Source organism: Equus quagga, chromosome 8, assembly GCF_021613505.1.
Source record: "Equus quagga isolate Etosha38 chromosome 8, UCLA_HA_Equagga_1.0, whole genome shotgun sequence".
NCBI lineage: Eukaryota > Metazoa > Chordata > Mammalia > Perissodactyla > Equidae > Equus > Equus quagga.
This window is the reverse complement of record NC_060274.1, coordinates 51,893,799-51,912,007: the sequence shown is the minus strand read 5'-3', so window position 1 is coordinate 51,912,007 and position 18,209 is coordinate 51,893,799. Positions and strand designations below refer to the sequence as shown.

At 35.6% G+C, this 18,209-nt stretch overlaps 1 protein-coding gene across 5 annotated transcripts in view; it reads left to right on the top strand.

Annotated features, from left to right (window-relative positions):
* The window catches only part of CACNA2D1 (calcium voltage-gated channel auxiliary subunit alpha2delta 1), a 516,254-nt gene that overhangs the window by 103,473 nt on the left and 394,572 nt on the right, over positions 1–18,209 (top strand). For all 5 annotated transcript variants that reach the window (XM_046669483.1, XM_046669485.1, XM_046669484.1 and 2 more), the window contains exon 3: positions 2,694–2,810. In XM_046669483.1, the coding sequence (XP_046525439.1) occupies positions 2,694–2,810 (117 nt within the window). The remainder of the gene's footprint in view (positions 1–2,693; positions 2,811–18,209) is intronic.

The following is an 18,209-nucleotide window of genomic DNA, read 5'->3' as shown; positions in this document are numbered from 1 at the left end:
AAGCTTTAACCCCGTCAGCGGGTCTCCACTGAGTCAGCGGCAGGAGTCCTGGATGATCCCCCAGTCACACGGCCCCTCCCCTGCTCCTTCCCGACCCACGCCGCCGACATCGCAGACTCTAGGGGAGGCAGCGATGTTCTCTCCTACCGTTCCAGAGCCTCCGAGGCCGTCTGCAAGGTTTATGATCTCTGCCTTCTTGGTATTGTAGGTCTCTAACGAGCTGGCATTATGTTTATTCTCTGAAATTCAGTTCTTCCAATCTTTTGTTGTATTTTGGAGGGGAAAGAATCCCAGGTCAGCTCACCCTGCCATTTTGCTCCGCCCACTCCTCGATAATTATTTTTTAAAAAAATAAAAAATAGCTAGGAAAAGGAAAAGAAAGTATACCTAATGCTCTTATTTGTGAGCTGGATCTTGTTTTTTGTTTTCTAAGCATTTAAAAATTGCCCTAGAAACAGAATTTGAGAGAATATTCTGTATATATTTGAGAGAATATATATATATATTTATCCTCTTGAACTAAATTGTTTCTTCTGATTATGATTCTTTCATTCTTTAAACCACCTTAGTATATCTAGTGTATGTAGGCAATGACTTAATAAGTGACATTATCTGTAGTACCTAGAGAGAAGTACAGCGTATCCTGAACTAATCTCCACCAACTCCTGATACCGCAGAAATGAGGTTAGACTCCATTCAGAAATGAAAAAGATATTAATGGTACAAAGCACATCTGCCTTTCACACAATTAGCTATATTGATTTTATTGCCAAAATAAATTAAAGTGGATCAATTAAAGTGGTGTTGAGGTTTATCTATTTGTACCCCAAATCAATTAATCTGTTCAGGAGTTCATATTCCTGGTTGTCATCTTAGGCTGACATCTTAGGCTGAAAGAGAGAGCCTTGAGCTGGACGGTGTTCTTCATGGATAACCTGGATCCGTAAAATAGGACTCAAAAATCTGCCCTTCAACTGAAAGCATAAGCAATCCAGTAATATGCAGGAATCTTGAATGAAACTAAAAATGGGGATTTTACATGACTAAATTACTGTGCCTTGAATAGTTGGAATTCAAATGTGTATTGGAAAAATTCAAGATCAAAATTCAAATGTGTATTGGAAAAACCTCATAAAGTCAAACAAGTTGAGGAGTGAAAGTTTAATTTAAATCTTCTAAAGCAATTAATTTTTAATGACTTAAATAAAAAATTATAACCATGTGAAACATGCTCTGTTATAAATAAATGTTAGCGTATGTATCTGTGTCTATTTGAAACTAATGTTCACCAGTGACATATGTGCTAAGCTGGGCCTGCGTTGTAGCACCTGTTGGTAGTAACACAGAATGCTGGAGTTGTGCCAGAAAAAAGCAGGATTGAACTGATTCCTGCTTGTGCCTGGATTCACTTCTCATAAGATGGTAAAAACCTGCCAGGCCCTAGCTTTTAAAGATGGTTTAGTCATGCATGTGCAACCCATCTGTTGGATGCATAAGGGATTTCCTTCTCACTCAGCCCTCCAGCCACAAACACAGTCACTGTTTTTTTCCCTGTTTCTTTAATTTTTCCTCTCCTGCCAGGAGTGTACAGGCTTTGTAAACCAGGTGCATCGTATGCCACTGTAGGGAAATCCTTCCGTAGACACTGATGTGAGCCAGAAATGTAGTTGTTTTTCTTTTGCTGCCTAGCTGACTTTCAGTATAGTTTGACTCAATGATTTTTTTAAAAAAACATTGAATTTGGTAATTAAAAATATTTACACTTTTACAGTTTTAACCAAACTTTAATGTAGACCTTAATGACCTTCATCTCCTCTGTCTGTGAAATGAAGCTCTCTGTGTCACCTGGATGAACCTTAGCAGGAGCTTCATTCTCTGACTCTCTGACTCTCCCTGTCTCTCTGTCTTTCTCTCTCTTCATGACGTTTGCCAGCATACTGTTAAGCCTCAGTGGTTGCAGCAAGGGGAAAGAGTGGGAAGTCTTCCTCAATACATTATTGCTTTCCCCTTCCTTCTACCTCTGTTTGCTGCACATTTCCTCCAGGTTTGACCTCCCATTCTTCAGTTCTCCTTCTGTTTTCTAGAATGGCCTACTTTTTTCTTTAAAAAGCTGATGGCAGTTAATACCAGGTTTTGAGATTGGAGAGTACAACTTCAAGTCACAAAATTGCGTACACAAACCATTGTGGTACAAGATGTCTTACAGCTTGTTAACATGACATAATGTTTTGGTCAGCTGGTGATCTTATAACAAATTTATGTTTATAGATATGTTTTGACACATCTGAACTCCAAAAAGATCAAGATGAAGAAAGGAAAGGGTGGGTCTTTCTGATCAATTCTTTATGGTTTTAAATACATAGTAATGTGAACGTATGAGCCGAATTAGCAATTGTTGCTCTTTTTTTTTAGACTGGCACCTGAGCTAACAACTGTTTCCAGTCTTATTTTTTTTTCTGCTTTTTCTCCCCAAGTCCCCCGGTACATAGTTGTATATTTTAGTTGTGGGTCCTTCTAGTTGAGGCATGTGGGACGCCGTCTCAGCGTGGCCTGATGAGCAGTGCCATGTCCGCCGCCAGGATCCGAACCAGCTTAAACCCTGGGCTGTGGAAGCCGCACACACAAATTTAACCACTCGGCTACGGGGCCAGCCCGGCAATTGTTCTTATTAATATTCTTTTCCCTTCACACAGATTTATGAGAAATACCAAGATTTGTATACTGTGGAACCAAATAATGCACGCCAGCTGGTGGAAATTGCAGCCAGGGATATTGAGAAACTTCTAAGCAACAGATCTAAAGCTCTCGTGGTGAGTTTAAATTGGATCCGCTCATTTTATGATTGTCCATTATTTATGTTTCATGCTTTATTTGGAGGTTTTCATTGCCTTGAAACTGTGTTCATCAAATATATTCACCAAAGAGGAAATATCATGATTTCATTGTGAACCCCCAAAATTCAGTTAGCTTGGAGCTGGCCCAGTGGTGTAGCAATTGAGTTCATGCTATCAGCTTTGGTGGCCTGGAGTTCACTGGTTCAGATCCCAGGTGTGGACCTAAGCATCACTTATCAAACCTTGCTGTGGCAGGTGTCCCACATATAAAGTAGAGGAAGATGGGCAGGGTTGTTAGCTCAGGGCCACTGTTCCTCATCAAAAAAGAGGAGGATTCGTGGTGGATGTTAGCTCAGCGCTAGTCTTCCTCAAAAAAAAAACAGTCTAATTACTAGCTTATTTTTTATATTAGGCAGTTTTTATACATAGGAATAGTGTATTTAATTGGTACATACATCTTTTTATACATATGTAAGTTATGATGCATTACAATAATGTTTAAATCTACCGTACAACATAAAACCCATGAATATTGCCAGTGCCCGTAAACCTGGTTTTGTAGTCGTCTCCTATCCCATCGTTCTGCCTCCCTGCCCGAGGGCGCCAGTATGCTAGATGTTTTATTACTAATTTCTTTGTTTTTTAAAAATAGTTATATTTCACATAAATGTTTTACTAAACAAGATATTTTAGTTTTCTTTTTTTCAGCTTTATTAAAATCATATTATATTGTATGTAGTCATCAGTGACTTGCTTTCTTCCATCAACATTACATTTGTTTATCTGGATGTGTGTACTTAGTTTTAATTCATTTTTATTTACAGTTAAATGTTATTTTATGAGGATATATCTCAATTTATTCATTTATTTTCTGTTGGTCAGTTCTTCTTTGGATTGTTCCAGATGGGTGCTACTGTGAATAGTGCTGCCAGATGTTCTTGAATGAGTCTCCTAGTACACGTGTGCAGGAATATCTGTAGGCTCGATACATGATAGTAGAATTACTAGACTGCTGAATATTCACAAAGTCAGCCTAATAAAAGTATGACAATTGTTTTCTAAAATAGTTATATCTATTTAGACTTCCACTAGCAATATATGAATACCTATTGGTCCATATTCTGGCCAGTAAGTGGCAATGTCAGACTTCTTAATTATAGGCAATCAAATGGGTGTAAAGTGGTACCTCTGTTTATCACTAATGAGGTAGATATCTTATTTTATATTCATTCATCATTCTTGTTTCCTCTTCAGTGAAATATCTCTTCATATCTTTTGAACATTTTTATTTATTAATTGATTGGTAGGTTACGTATTTTTGATGGTAATTCATTTAAGTTATATATGATGCAAATATCTTTTTCCAGTTTGTGACTTGTCATTGTCTTTATGGTGTATTTTGATAAAATAAGTTCCTAATTTTAATGCAAAGTCAACTTTTAAAAAAATTATAGGTATTTTAGGTTGTGTATTTTGTTTAAGAAATCCTTCCCTACCCTGAGGTTATAAACATTTTTTATATCTTTTATTCTAAAAGATTCCATGTCTTTCAGATTTATTTAATCTACTTGCAACTAATATTGGTATATAGTTTTAGGCTGCAATCCAAATTAAATTTTTTTCTAACCAATTTTCTCAGGACCATTTATTTTAAATAGTTTGCCTTTCCCCAGTGAGCTCCAGTTATCAAGCCAGATATTTGGTAGGCCCAGTCTGTCACCATATTCTTCTTCAGAAGGATCTTGAATATTTTTGAACCTTCACATTTTATCTAAATTTTGGATTCAGCATGTTATTATCCAAGAAAATCTTCACTGGGATTTTGATTGGTATTGCATTGACTCAGACTGGATTGGGAAGAATTAATATCATTATGATATTTTATCTTTCTATTTATACCATGATATTCTTTCCATTTATCAATTTTTTTATGCCATTCAATAAAGTTTTAAAATTTCGTTGTAAAATTCTTGCACGTCTTTTGTTGAGAGATAATGCTAGAACTTAAGTTTAGCTCCTTTATGTTCTACAGATCTCAGCACTGCTACTGTATTTGTTCCAGGACAGCCTTAATTTCCAATGTAGAATTAGAGTTTATCTCAGGGAGAAAGATTAATGTTTGTTTTCAAACTGAATTTTTATTTAACTTTTTTATTCTACAAAAATATAAAACATATTACTTAGAAGAGAAATATTTTGAGGCTGATTGAAAAGCAGGTGCTACATTGTACTGTAAATGAATGCAAGATGGCATTATTAATTTATTTCTATTTTTGTTGTAGGCTTATATTCAGGGAGACTTCTGGATTACAGGAGCTTTTTTCTTTTAAAGATTTTATTTATTTTTCTTTTTGTTTTTTCCTCCCCAAAGCGCCCCAGTACACAGTTGTATATTTTCAGTTGTGGGTCCTTCTAGCTGTGGCATGTGGGACTCCACCTCAGCGTGGCCTGACGAGTGGTTTCATGTCCGCACCCAGGATTCCAACCGGTGAAACCTTGGGCCGCCCAAGCAGAGCGTGCAAACTTAACCACTCAGCCGTGGGGCCAGGCCCCTACAGGAGCTTTAATTTATCTGGATGGGATATCAATATAATTTCATAAATAAATATATTGGAAAATATTTTGAATATACAAATTTGAGGTAGATCATGAAATTTAATACCAATTAGACCTTAGTGAGTGTTTACTAAGTGGCATTATTTGATTATTTTTCAGGATAATACTATGCTCCAGACACCATTATTAGTCTCATTTTTCAATGAGGAAGCTGGGTCTTTGCGGATTCCTTTAACTTGCCCAAGGAAACAAATTTAAAAAGCAATGTATGCCAGTGCTTCTCAAACTTTAATGTTCACCAGAGGCTCTTGTTAAAATGCGGATTTTCATTCAGTTGATCCAGCCAGAGATACTACATTTCTAATAAGCTCCCAGGCGGTACTGTTGCTCCTGGCACAAAGACTAGACTTTGAGTAGCAAGACTGTAAGAGGATTCAAATTCAGGGTGTGTAGGTGTGTCTCACTTCAAGGTCTCATTCTTACCTGCTACACAAATATTTCCTTTGGCCTGAAGAAGTGTACAGTCATAATCAGGAAGAAATGAGGGCTAGGTAATGTGCTGTAAACTACTGTTTATTCAGACTGAATAAGAATTAGATGTTCCAGTTAATAGAATATTCTGGAAGGCTATGAATTTTTCAATGAATCCTATATCAGTTAACCATTTTCAAAAAATGACTCAGTGAAATAAAATATACGATATTTTTTAAGAATTCATTTCAATGTGAAAAATGTAAAACTTTTATTATTTCTTAGTTTCAAGGTTATCAACGTAAGATACCTTTGAAAATATATTATAGGTGTAAAATCTATGATATTGCACTGTTGATTAAAAACTAAAATATAACATATTCTATTGCTTTTTGCTTCTCTCTGATTTTGTTATATGTTTAACTGTAAGCTACCTCACCAGTATTTTCTTTTTCAATTTCAGTATTTATTCTGACTTTTTATTCACATTCATTTTGTGCCATGGTCTTTGATTTGCTCCATCAACCAGCCTTAGGAACCGCTGGAAGAGAAATTGATTAAAAAAAAAACTTGCTTTTGCCCTAAAACCATCTCTTTGATAGCAAAACGGCCTTTTCTACTCAAATAGTTGTTTATTTAGTTTTGTTTTGTTTTTATGACTTTATAAAAACATGTTGTGATTCTGATGATTCATATGCATTAGGGTCTTAGAGAAATCCTTTGAAATAGGCACATTAAACATGTATTCGCTCTTGTTTGATAAATGAAAAAACTCAGAGAGGACCAAGGTTCTTGTGTAAGACTGTACAGATAACATGATGTTGTAGTGGAATTCAATATTAGGACTTCTGTTTACAAATCCATTTTTTTTTTCTCCTCCAAGCCCACACTGGTAATTTCAGCTATTTTATTTTGAAGATATATCTGCTAAATGATTATTTTTCTGATATTTGCTATATCTATCTCAGAAACTGGCTCAATATGATGATTATCGTGCTAGCATTGTTGGATTATTCTTAAGCAATTTCAAATCAGTGTTTAGAAGCAAAAAAAAATCATTTAACATTGTTATTAACATTTATTTCAGCCTGAATTAGGCTGAAAAATCTGCGAATGTTAATAAACAGTTCATGGGAGAAAGCTTTTCAACAAAGCAATCCAACCTCCAATCATGCCTCCTGAAAGATGGAGGTGAATGAAACCAGTGGTCTCAGTGTTCACCAAGCAGTAGAACCAAGGGGGATCTGCTGAGTAAATGAAGTTCTTTAAATGCTTTGCTCAAAGAACATAGAATCAAAGTTATAATAAACACATTTTTCTAGTGACATTTTCCAGTTATGGTTATCCTGTCTCCATCTGGTTGTCCTGCTAACTTTAGTTAAAACTGCTCTATCCTGTTATAAAACTTTAAATACTGTAATATGCCCCAACTCTTAATTCAACCTTAATATTCAGCTTATGATAAGATAATGAAAAGGAGAAAATGACAAATGTTTTCAAATGACTGTTAAAGTAGAGTTTTATTCTGTAATGACTAGATGATTGTTGTTTAACCAAATTGTTTTCTCAAGTTTTTTTAGGTCTGAGACCAGTAATTCTCTATCTTTCACATTTGTCAACAATGCCTATAAAGTTTGTTAAAAATGCAGATTTCTGGCCTTCATCTCTAGAGATTTTAACTCAGGAGTATAGGAAGTATTATCAGAGAATTAGGTCCAAAGAAGTGATAGAGACATCCAGGAAGAAATGTGAAATTCTGCAGAGACTCATGGAAGAATTTAAACTGTATTGTATTTGGGTTTTAGGAGTCATTGGTTTACTTTTGTGAGAACAGATTTGTTAGAATGTATTGGAACAGAATAAAGACTGCAGTATTAAAGAGTGATTGAGAAGTGAGAAAATGGCAAGAAATTTTTTTGCATTTCCATGAAGTTTGGTAGGACAGTGAAAGAGATATGGAGTACCTTGTTTTCTTTTTTGTTTGTTTTTGACAATGGAGGACATATAAGCATGCTTGTAGACAAAAGGGAAGGAATCTGAAATTTGAAAATGAGAAAAAAATCTGAATGTTGATTCTAGAAAAAGCAGACAGAGAAGATCAGAGTCATGCAATTTATGTTTGAAAAGATGGTGGTATCTTTCACTTGAGACAGAAGGGTGTTAAATATGAATAAAGACAATTTAATTTTTAGATAAGAGAAAATCTGAAGGTCACACTGGATGACCACTTTTCTCTTGGTAAAGTAGAAATTTATATTATATGCAAAGAAAGAAGGGGTTATGGGAGTCTTAAGGACCATCCTGAAGATTTGGGAGAGCAGAGTAAGAAAAAGTGAAAGGAGTCTGCTATGGGTAAGTGAAATGACTGATAAATAAAATCTAGGGCCTTCCTAACATTGAAAACAACAGAAGACATAATACATTCTTGTTTTCTAGAAATGAGGTCCTAGGCTACATATGAATTTGAAAGAGCTGTATGCAAATTATATGTGTGTATGTATGTTTTGACAATTAGTCCAAAATCTATCTTGGGGGTATAAATTTATCCAGGCTGAAGAGAACAAGAGAAAAATTACTTTGGAAGAAAGTGTGGAATATTGTGCTATTTCTGTTTTCCCTAAAGAAAAGTGTGCTTACCTTTCTCTTTAATCTTAGTATGTCTTTGAGAGGATTACTCAGCTTGCTTAATATTTCCCTTTGAGTTTGAGTGGTACAAGGTACCAGATAATCCACTCTTGTTTTGTAAAGTTGAGACTACTTTTATTTATTTGAATTTGATACATGCCCGTGGATGATAAAAGTGAAGTGCTGAGGCTAGAGATGTCTGCCTGGTGACTGAGCAATTCATTGGGCATAAGCCTCTACAGAAATCAAAGCAGAGGTGGGCCTTAAGGGATAGAGCTGGTCTGGGACTTGATCTAATAGGGTTTCCTGCCAGGGGCAAAGCCAGTTCAGCACAAAGAGGGTAGATATACACTTTCAGATGGAAACTGAGTGGGGGTGGGTGTAAATGGCAGCCACAAGTGTAACATTGCAGTTGGATGAACTGGGTATCTTCAAACAATGCAGGAAACCATCCAAGAGAGGAATAAGTCAGTGTTGAACATCGACAAATCCCAGAGAGTACCAACACATAATTACAGTCAAGGAAAGGCCTTCCATTGCCAGCCATCTCATAGTGCCATTACTGAAATCACCACCTGTGAGCTGGTAAGTAGGGTCAGGATAGGATCAGAAGGAAGAGCTCAGAGAGTGGAAATAGAAGTCTACCACACTCCTTAAACTGAATCTTCAGAAGTTTCTCAGCCTGAAGCAGTACCAAGCTGCTAGTGGGATTACAAATGAATTTTAGATTAACATTAGACTTTTTATTTTTAACCCAGATCAGATATTTTAATTGGTTAGTTGAGATTGTTTTTAGGTATAAAAGTTGTATATACAGTGATAAATGGAAAAGTTATGGAACCTGTAAGCCTTAAAGTTGTGTTTAAATATGATTAACAGACACGCCAACTAAAAGATGATTTAAACAGATTACAGGTTTATTTTCTCTCGTGTCACAAGAAACCTGGAGGTAGGTAGCTGAAGAGATTTCCAGAAGTCTTGTTCTATTATTTCTGTGTCCATCCCACTGGATAACTCCTGGCTGCAAGGGGAAATAAGAAATGTAGTTTTTAGCTGGACCATTACTTCTCTGTACAAAATTGTGATTGTTGCCTATTGTATCTATTGTACAAAATTGTTTTTTGGTTATCTAGCTTTTAGCTATATGTAGGATATTTCTCACCTCTGTGACATCTCAATAATCTTAGCCAAAATGTATTTATCTGTCATTTGTGTAGTCAACTCAGATATTTCTGTACAGAGGAAATATAACTGTTATAACTTAGTAAGCCACACTAATTATGCCTTTCATGGTGCTGTTAGACTTAAGTCCTCGAAAGTCGGCATCTTCATCTATTTTGTTTGCCTGTAGCATCTAACACCTACCTAGAGCACAGTTTAGCTAATAAATAAAATACAGACATACATAAACTGCAGAATGTCTTTCCAGTTAATAGTTTCACAGTAGAATGCCTCTTGATTTTTGAAATCCAATTTTCACAGAATAGACGAATCTCTCAATAAGATGTTTTTGTTTCATGGTTTATTTTTTGCTGATATTTATAAGGCAACTAATTGCATTTACACCCTCCAAACTCAATAGTTTTTAACAATGTGATATCTGGGAAGTGTCCTGATTTAATTCCAAATACAATTAGTAGACCATCAGAATTGTGTGTAGATGATTTGAAGAGCAGGCCAGGTGCCAACCAAGGAGATGTGCATGTTTTCTGCTGGAACTGAGAGGCCAAGTAGGGCCTACAAACATCTGTCTTTTACCAGTCTTATTCACTGTTTCATTAGGAAGTGATGTCTGTAGCACTTTACTCTCTCATATGAGAATTTCTTACAATTTTCAATGCACTTGGCATTTGGTAAGTGTATATTTTACTGGTTTACTTAGGTTTTAAAAAGTTGGTTGGGGGTCTGGATTGATACAAATATGTTAAGTATTTTTTCCATTTAACATAATAAATGATAAGCTATCAGAATCTTCACTCAGAACATCTGATGTTTCTGAAACAGATTACTGGCTTAAATGGCAGATCCCTGTGTTTCTTGGTACCATTTGTTAATGTGTTAAATGGAAATCTCTAGATATGCCACCACATTTCCTCTCTGAGGTTGCACACTTGGGTAGAATCTTTATGGGTTTTTAAATCTAAAGTAATTATAGTAATAGGAATTTGGGGCCAAACAGAGGGATAGTGAAACGCAAGGTGCCGTGTTTAGGACCTCTTCCATTACACTAAGAAGGAAACATACATAGACCTGTGACTGTGCTGCCATGCTCCCCCACACTCAGTGTTTTAATTTTTATAACATTCTGTCCTGATTAATATGTGATCTAAAGGTTAGCGGTGCAGTCTTTTTAAACAACACTTTCTGTTGTAAATCACTCAATGCTGGAGTGTACTTCCTCCCTCCCCGATTCCACGAAATAGTGTGGGCACTAAATGTCTGAACAAAGACGCTTTTGAAAAGAAAGTGATTGCCAAATATACCTTTAAGATAGAGAGCACAATTAATGGTATAGTGCTCCTAACTTTTTAATAGAAGGTATTCAGACAAGGAAAGTCTCAAGCAACAATGATAGTCTCTTTGTAATAAAGGAAATCTCTTTTGGAAATGTAATTCTCATAGTTGTGAGTTGGCTTAATTTTATAGGATCAGAAAGTGATATTTAAAGTATCAACAAGAGCATGACTGTGTTGACAATTTGACAAAGATAATGTGTGCCCTGATAACACAGCATTTGCAAAAATTAGGATAAAAGGGAGAGTTTGGTTTGTTGATTACATTGAGGAAAATGAGAAGTAAGTAGGAGAAGTGACTTACAAAGCTCACCTAGGCAGGAGTGACCGCATAATTTGTTGGGCCCAGTGCAAAGTGAAAATGGGAGGCCTCTCTTAAAAAGTGATTAAGAATTTTGAGATGACAGCAGCAGAGCATTAAACCAGTTGTGGGGGCCATCTGAGTGAAGGGCCCTACCTAACTGCATGAGTACCACATCCATGAAGCAGTCCAGCCCTTGCACACAGGTGATTAGTGGCAAAGCTGGAACTGGACTTGGGATTCTTAACCACTTGGACAGTGCTGTTTCTACAATGATAGTCATCGAACTTTACCTAGTGACTTGAGAGTCTCTGAAGTCTATGACAGTTGTTAAAAGGTAATCCCAAAGTGAGGCAAGAAAAAAATCCATATTTCATTTCACTTCCTGTTTTACAAAATTGCAAACTTGTCCCAACAGAACAGTAGAAATGCTCTGATCTGCTTGTGCTAGTAAATGGTGTGTTATATAAAAATAAATATAGAGAAACAGTGCTAATCCAAGGCCACTCTCTTTGATTCACATAATGAACTCTTTAGATAGAACTTCATAGCATGCCATAAGTTTGGAGACAATCTGATCAAGGAGCGTCTAATAACGGTAAACACTGTTTTAGCCATTTATAGAGTTGAACTTCAAGTAGTGTTTGATTCCTAAATGTTAGCTTACATTTTTTGATCTTTCGATGTTTAGTTTTTCCCTTTCCCCATTAATCACTTATTATCTTCCCACAGAATTACATAATCTCTAAACCTTCCTCTGTGAATTCATTTTCTATCTTTTACTGACTAACATGTGGGCAGAAACCCTTTGTGAGACCCCCAATACCCTCCTAGCTTTTTTTACACAGGAGTTCTTTTGAATCTATTCTCCACAATTTTTTAGAGCTTGTAAAATCAAGAACTACCTTTGCAAAGATGAGCTGTCTGTGCTTTCCTTAAAATTGTCTTTCACAATTTACCATTAGAATGATGGAATGCCCTGTTAATTTAATTAAAATATCATCAAATCATAAATCATAAAGGAATTTTGGGAGTTCAGTTTTTTGGCCTTCTCCTCTCAGGCAGGTGAATGTCTAAACCACCAAGGTTAGGGGGTTCGTTCTTTTCTCAAGTATTTTTAGTGATGAAATTTCCACAATTGTAACACCCCATTATTGTTGCTTAGCTTAGTTTTCAGGAAATTATTTCTAACATTCATGTCCTTGTCTAACTTAAACCTATTTTATTTTCTATTCCCTTTGTGCATTAAAATTTGATTGGCATTCTCCTTACAAGAGTATCTTATTTTGTGTGTGTGTGTGTCTGTGTGTGTGTGTATGTAGTGTGTTGGAAGTAGGAGGAGCCATCATCGACTCATCATAGATTAGTGTTCTTGGCAAATAATGATGATTTTCAGTTGCTGAACCATTATTATTGCCAGACATTGTGTTAAATGTTTTATACGTATTATCAAATTTCATCTTCAGAACAACCGTACGAGGTAAGTAAATTCCTGTGTCTGAAGATCAGAGATGCTGCTTAACAAGGCCGAAGCCATCTAACTCAGAGTATCAGGTAGAAGATGTTTCAAACCCAAGTATCCCTGACTGGGATCCCTGACTCTTCTAAAGCCTATGCCTGTAGCTCTATACTCTAATGAACACTGATGTCTTTAACTTTCTTATATAGACATGTTTTCTGTTCCTTTTTCATTTTGTATTCTGGAAATTATCAAATATTTATTCTCCGACTTTCTTAAAGCATAAAGGCCAGAACCAGAGGTAGAACTTTCCTAGGGGGGTACTCTGATACAGCACAGTATCACTGCAGCTAACTATTTTTATTTGCATGGGATCCAGTTACAGCCAGAACTGCTTTGTTCTCTGGGGGTTGTATGTTAGATATACGTTAGATGATTGTAACATACGAATGTATGTTAGGTGATTCTGATGTACTTTAAAATTATGTTGATAAATATAAAAGTATGTCCTTGTTGTAAATAATTTAAAAAATTCAAAAATGTAGTCTAAAATGAAAACAAAAATTCTCTGAGTCCACTATCCAGAGAAAAACTACCTTTTACAGTTTAATGACTGCCCTTTAGGACCATCATGCATGTGTGTGTTATTTACCAATATTTCATGGAGATTTTTATTTCACTGGCTATTGACATATATAATTCTTTTTAATGGGTTTGTAGTCTTCCACTGTATGAATGTATGGTTTATTTAACCAGTCTCCTATTGCTAGACATTTAGTTTGTCTATATTTTTTATATAGACAATGCTAATATTGTTTATGGCACATCTTTAAATAGGGGAAATTTTTTTCCAGTTTTATTGAGATATAATTGACATACAGCATTTTATAAGTTGAAGGGGTACAGCATAATGGTTTGACTTACATATATTGTGAAATGATTACCACAGTAAGTTTGGTTAACAACTATCATCTCATAAACACAAATAACAACAGTAACAACATACATTTTTACTTATGGGAACACTTTTGATTATTTTATTAAAATTAAGTCACATAAATGAATGGTTGAGTCAAAAAGCATATGGGGCATTATTTTTTTCTTTTAAGGAAACAATAATCTTTAATCTTTCCACTCATTCCTTCTCTCCCTTTTCATTGTTATTTTTTTAAATAACAGGACTTTGGAATAACTTAGTAGGAGGCCCAGCTTGCATTGGCCCAGTATAAGTTAAATACGGTCCTGTAAGCAGGACTTAATTTTAAATAATAGATATATTTTTAATTATTATAATAATGTTAAAAACTCATACTGTTCTCTACAGATTAGTGCCTTTGTTCTTGGCAACATAATCAGTTCAAAATTAATGAGCTGGCTGGGGCAAACATCTGTCTTCCAGATTTATTTAAAAAAAAAATATTCAGCTTAAGAGCTGAAGCTCTGATTACACATACCAGCTCATATGCTCTATCTTGCATGTGTTATCCCAGCCACAGGCAGCATGCCAACATGCTGCACTGTGGATGAGTGATTCTGCTGTTGACAGACTTTGTATTCTAGGGCAACTGACACTGTCAAGGCCTAGTAAAGAGCAAAAACCAAATTGTGTCTTGACAGCCAAGGCATTAGTTACAAAAGACTCTACTTCTTCTCTAGTTAATTTGTTCATTTACCCCCAGGGCTCATTACTCCTCAATTACAGCTACTCTTATAAATGTTGGTCTATTGTTGCCTGACAAACCAATCACCTCTGATTGTTTTCACTGTCTTTTATCAGAAATTCTAGGTCAGACAACGTAAAAGTCCAATAATAAATAATAATGACTCATTTTGTATAAGAGGGTTTACAGAGAATTTGTTGCCATATACATCACTGCCTATGCTATTTTCCCCCCAGCAGAGCAACATAATGTGACCTCTTAAAAAGGAAAAGAATTAAATAAATCACAGTATAATGTTTATGCGCTCAGAACATTTCTTTAAAATGTGGATGTTCAGTAGCCAGTTTTGCTTGCATTTCATGGTAATGAGTTTGACTTTTGCAAAAATGTTCTTTTTCATTAAATGACTTTGCATACGTCAACTTTCCCCTCTCAAATGGGTATTTTTAAACTTCGCATTAAAATAGATTAATAAAGCATATAATGTCTGATGCCTTATGAGTAACCATATTTTGACTCGTTAGTTATATCCATTGAAATGAAATTAATCTTCATAATTTCTCAGTAGAGAGGGATGACATCTTTAGTTTAAATATTAAATTGTTTTTAAAAAACAAGTCTCCTATATGACACCTTATATAGAAAGATAATAGTAATAACAATAATTTATTAAATGCTTATATACTGGGCACTGTGCTAAGGACTTTACTTGCATTTACTTATTAAATCCTTGCAACATACTTCCACACTTGGAATTAAGATTATCTGTATTGTATAGAGATATTTTGTCCAAGCGTTTGAATCCAGATCCATTTAATTCCCAGGCTTTATAGTAGCATTTTTCCTCACTTTGCCTTGTACCTTCTCTGGGTTACATACTCCACTGAGTGTTTTACAAGTACTACTCCATTTAATAATTTCTTCTCTCTTCCTCTTCCACTCCCTCCTCCTCCTCTTTCTTCTCTTCCTTCCCCTTTCCTTCCTCTTCCTCCTCCTCTTCACCGTCTTCTTCTTACTATTATATAATGTGATAAGGTGAGAAAGTATACAGTTAGAAAGTTTTAAATATATTATCCAAGTCATGTAGTTCTGGTTTGGTATACTTATTTCATAATAAGATTATACATTGTCATGTTTTATTGTATGTAAGATGTGCTGTACAAAAGAAGTAATGATAGCTTATTTTAATTTTAATTACAATGTATATAAAAAGAGAGAAAGAGCGAAAGAGAAGAAGGAAGGAATGGAGGGAACAAAGGAGAGAGGATCCAGATCTGGGCTTTCTGTTCTCTAGTCTTACTGTTTTTGGCAATGCATTAAATAGTTACACAGAACGTGTGATTATCTGGTGATGGAGACAGAGATAGTAAAATCCCAAAGTTTCTATTAAGCTCAGTGTAATTACTTGGGCTTTCATATGAAAACCAACATTTTAGAGTATCAGTGAGCCACACATTGTACTGGGGCTTTTCTACCCATAAGTGAATATATTTTGGGAGTGTTTCAGGAGAACTCTGGTCTAGATATTACAACATATACAGTTGTGGTATAAAGATCAAAATTAATCAGAATGGTTCTTATTTTTAAACTTTAGCTTAAATACTGTGGAGATATTCACACTCTTATTATAACCAATGAAACCAACAACTTTTTTTTTTATATTATGCTGCTCAGTTAGTTGATATTTCAAGAAGTACCTTTTATTAGCTTCTAAAGCATTGCTTAAAGGTAAAGATGCAGAGGTAGGTGGGTCACTTGCAGTTCTAAACCTAAGGTATGCTTCAATTAACTGGGTTTTTTTTGGTTGGCTTTTTTTTTATTGTGATAAAATATCCATGACATAAAATTTGCCATTTTAATCATTTTTAAGTGTACAATTCAGTAGCTTTAAGTACCTTCCAAATGTTGTGCGACCATTACCACTGTTTCCAAACCTTTTTCTTTTTATTGTGGTAACATTGGTTTATGACATTATATAAATTTAGGCTGTACAGCATTATATTTCCATTTCTGTGTAGATTACATCATGTTCACAACCCAAAGACTAATTACAATCCATCACTGCACTCATGTGCATAATCACCCCTTTCACCCTCCTCCCTGCCCACTTCCCCTCTGGTAACCACAAATCCAATCTTTGTTTCTGTATGTTTGTTTGTCATTGTTTTTATCTTCTACCTATCAGTGAGATCATACAGTATTTGACTTTCTCCCTCTGACTTATTTCACTTAGCATAATATCCTCAAGGTCCATCCCTGTTGTCACAAATGGCCATATTTCATCATTTCTTATGGCCGAGTAGTATTCCATTGTGTATATATTGCACATCTTCTTTCTCCATTAGTCCCTTGATGGGCACCTAGGTTGCTTCTAGGTCTTGGATATTGTGAATAATGCTGTGATGAACATAGGGGTGCATGTATCTTGTTGCATTTGTGTTTTCATGTTCTTTAGATGAATACCCAGCAATGGAATAGCTGGATCGTATGGTGGTTCTATTCTTAATTTTGTGAGGAATCGCCATACTGTTTTTCATAGCTCCTGTACCAGTTTGCACTCCCACCAGCAGTGTACGAGAGTTCCCTTCTGTCCACATCCTCTCCATTCATCCACATTCTCTCCACATGCTCTCCATATCCACATCCTCTTGTTTCCTGTCTTGTTAATTATAGCCATTCCGACGGAAGTGAGGTGATATCTCATTGTAGTTTTCATTTACATTTCCCTGATAGTTAATGATATGAACGTCTTCTCATGTGCCTATTGGCCATCTGCATAACTTTGGAGAAATGTCTGTTCAGATCTTTTGCCCATTTTTTAATTGGGTTGTTACTTTTTCTGTTGTTGAGATGTATGAGTTCTTTGTATATTTTGGATATTAACCTCTTATCAGATATATGGTTTGCAAATATCTTCTGCCAATTGATAGGTTGTCTTTTCATTTTGTTGATGGTTTCCCTTGCTGTGCAGAAGCTATTCAGTTTGATGTAGTCCCATCTGTTTATTTTTTCATTGTTTCCCTTGCCCTCACAGACATAGTATTTGAAAATATGCTGCTAAGACCAACGTTGAAGAGTGTACTGCCTATGTTTTCTTCTAGAAGTTTTATGTTTTCAGGTCTTACATTCAAGTCTTTAACCCACTTTGAATTAATTTTTGTGTATAGTGTAAGATAATGGTCTACTTTCATTGTTTTGCATGTGGCTCTCCAGTTTTCCCAGCACCATTTATTGAAGAGACTTTCCTTTCTGCATTGTATCTTCTTGGCTCCCGTATTGAAAATTAGCCCTCCATAGACGTGTGAGTTCATTTCTGGGCTCTTGATTATGTTGCATTGATCACTGTATCTGTTCTTGTGCCAGGACCATGTTAGTCTTTTTTTTTTTTTTTTTTTTGCTGAGGAAGATTTGCCTTGAGTGCACATCTGTTGCCAATCTTCCTCATTTTTTTTGCTTGTGGAAGATTAGCCATGAGCTGACATATGTTCCAGTCTTCCTCACTTTTGTACGTAGGTCACTGCTACAGCATGGTCAACAAATGGCATAGGTCTGTGCCCAGGATCCGAACTCACAAACCCATACCACCAAAGCGGAGCTTGCTGAGATTAGCCACTACACCACAGGGCTGGCCCCAGTACCATGCTGTTTTGATTACTATAGCTTTGTAGTGTATTTTGAAATCAGGCAGTGTAATTCCTCCAGTGTTGTTCTTTTTTTCAGGATTCCTTTGGATATTTGAGGTCTTTTGTTGTTCCATGTAAGTTTTAGCATTCTTTGTTCTATTTCTGG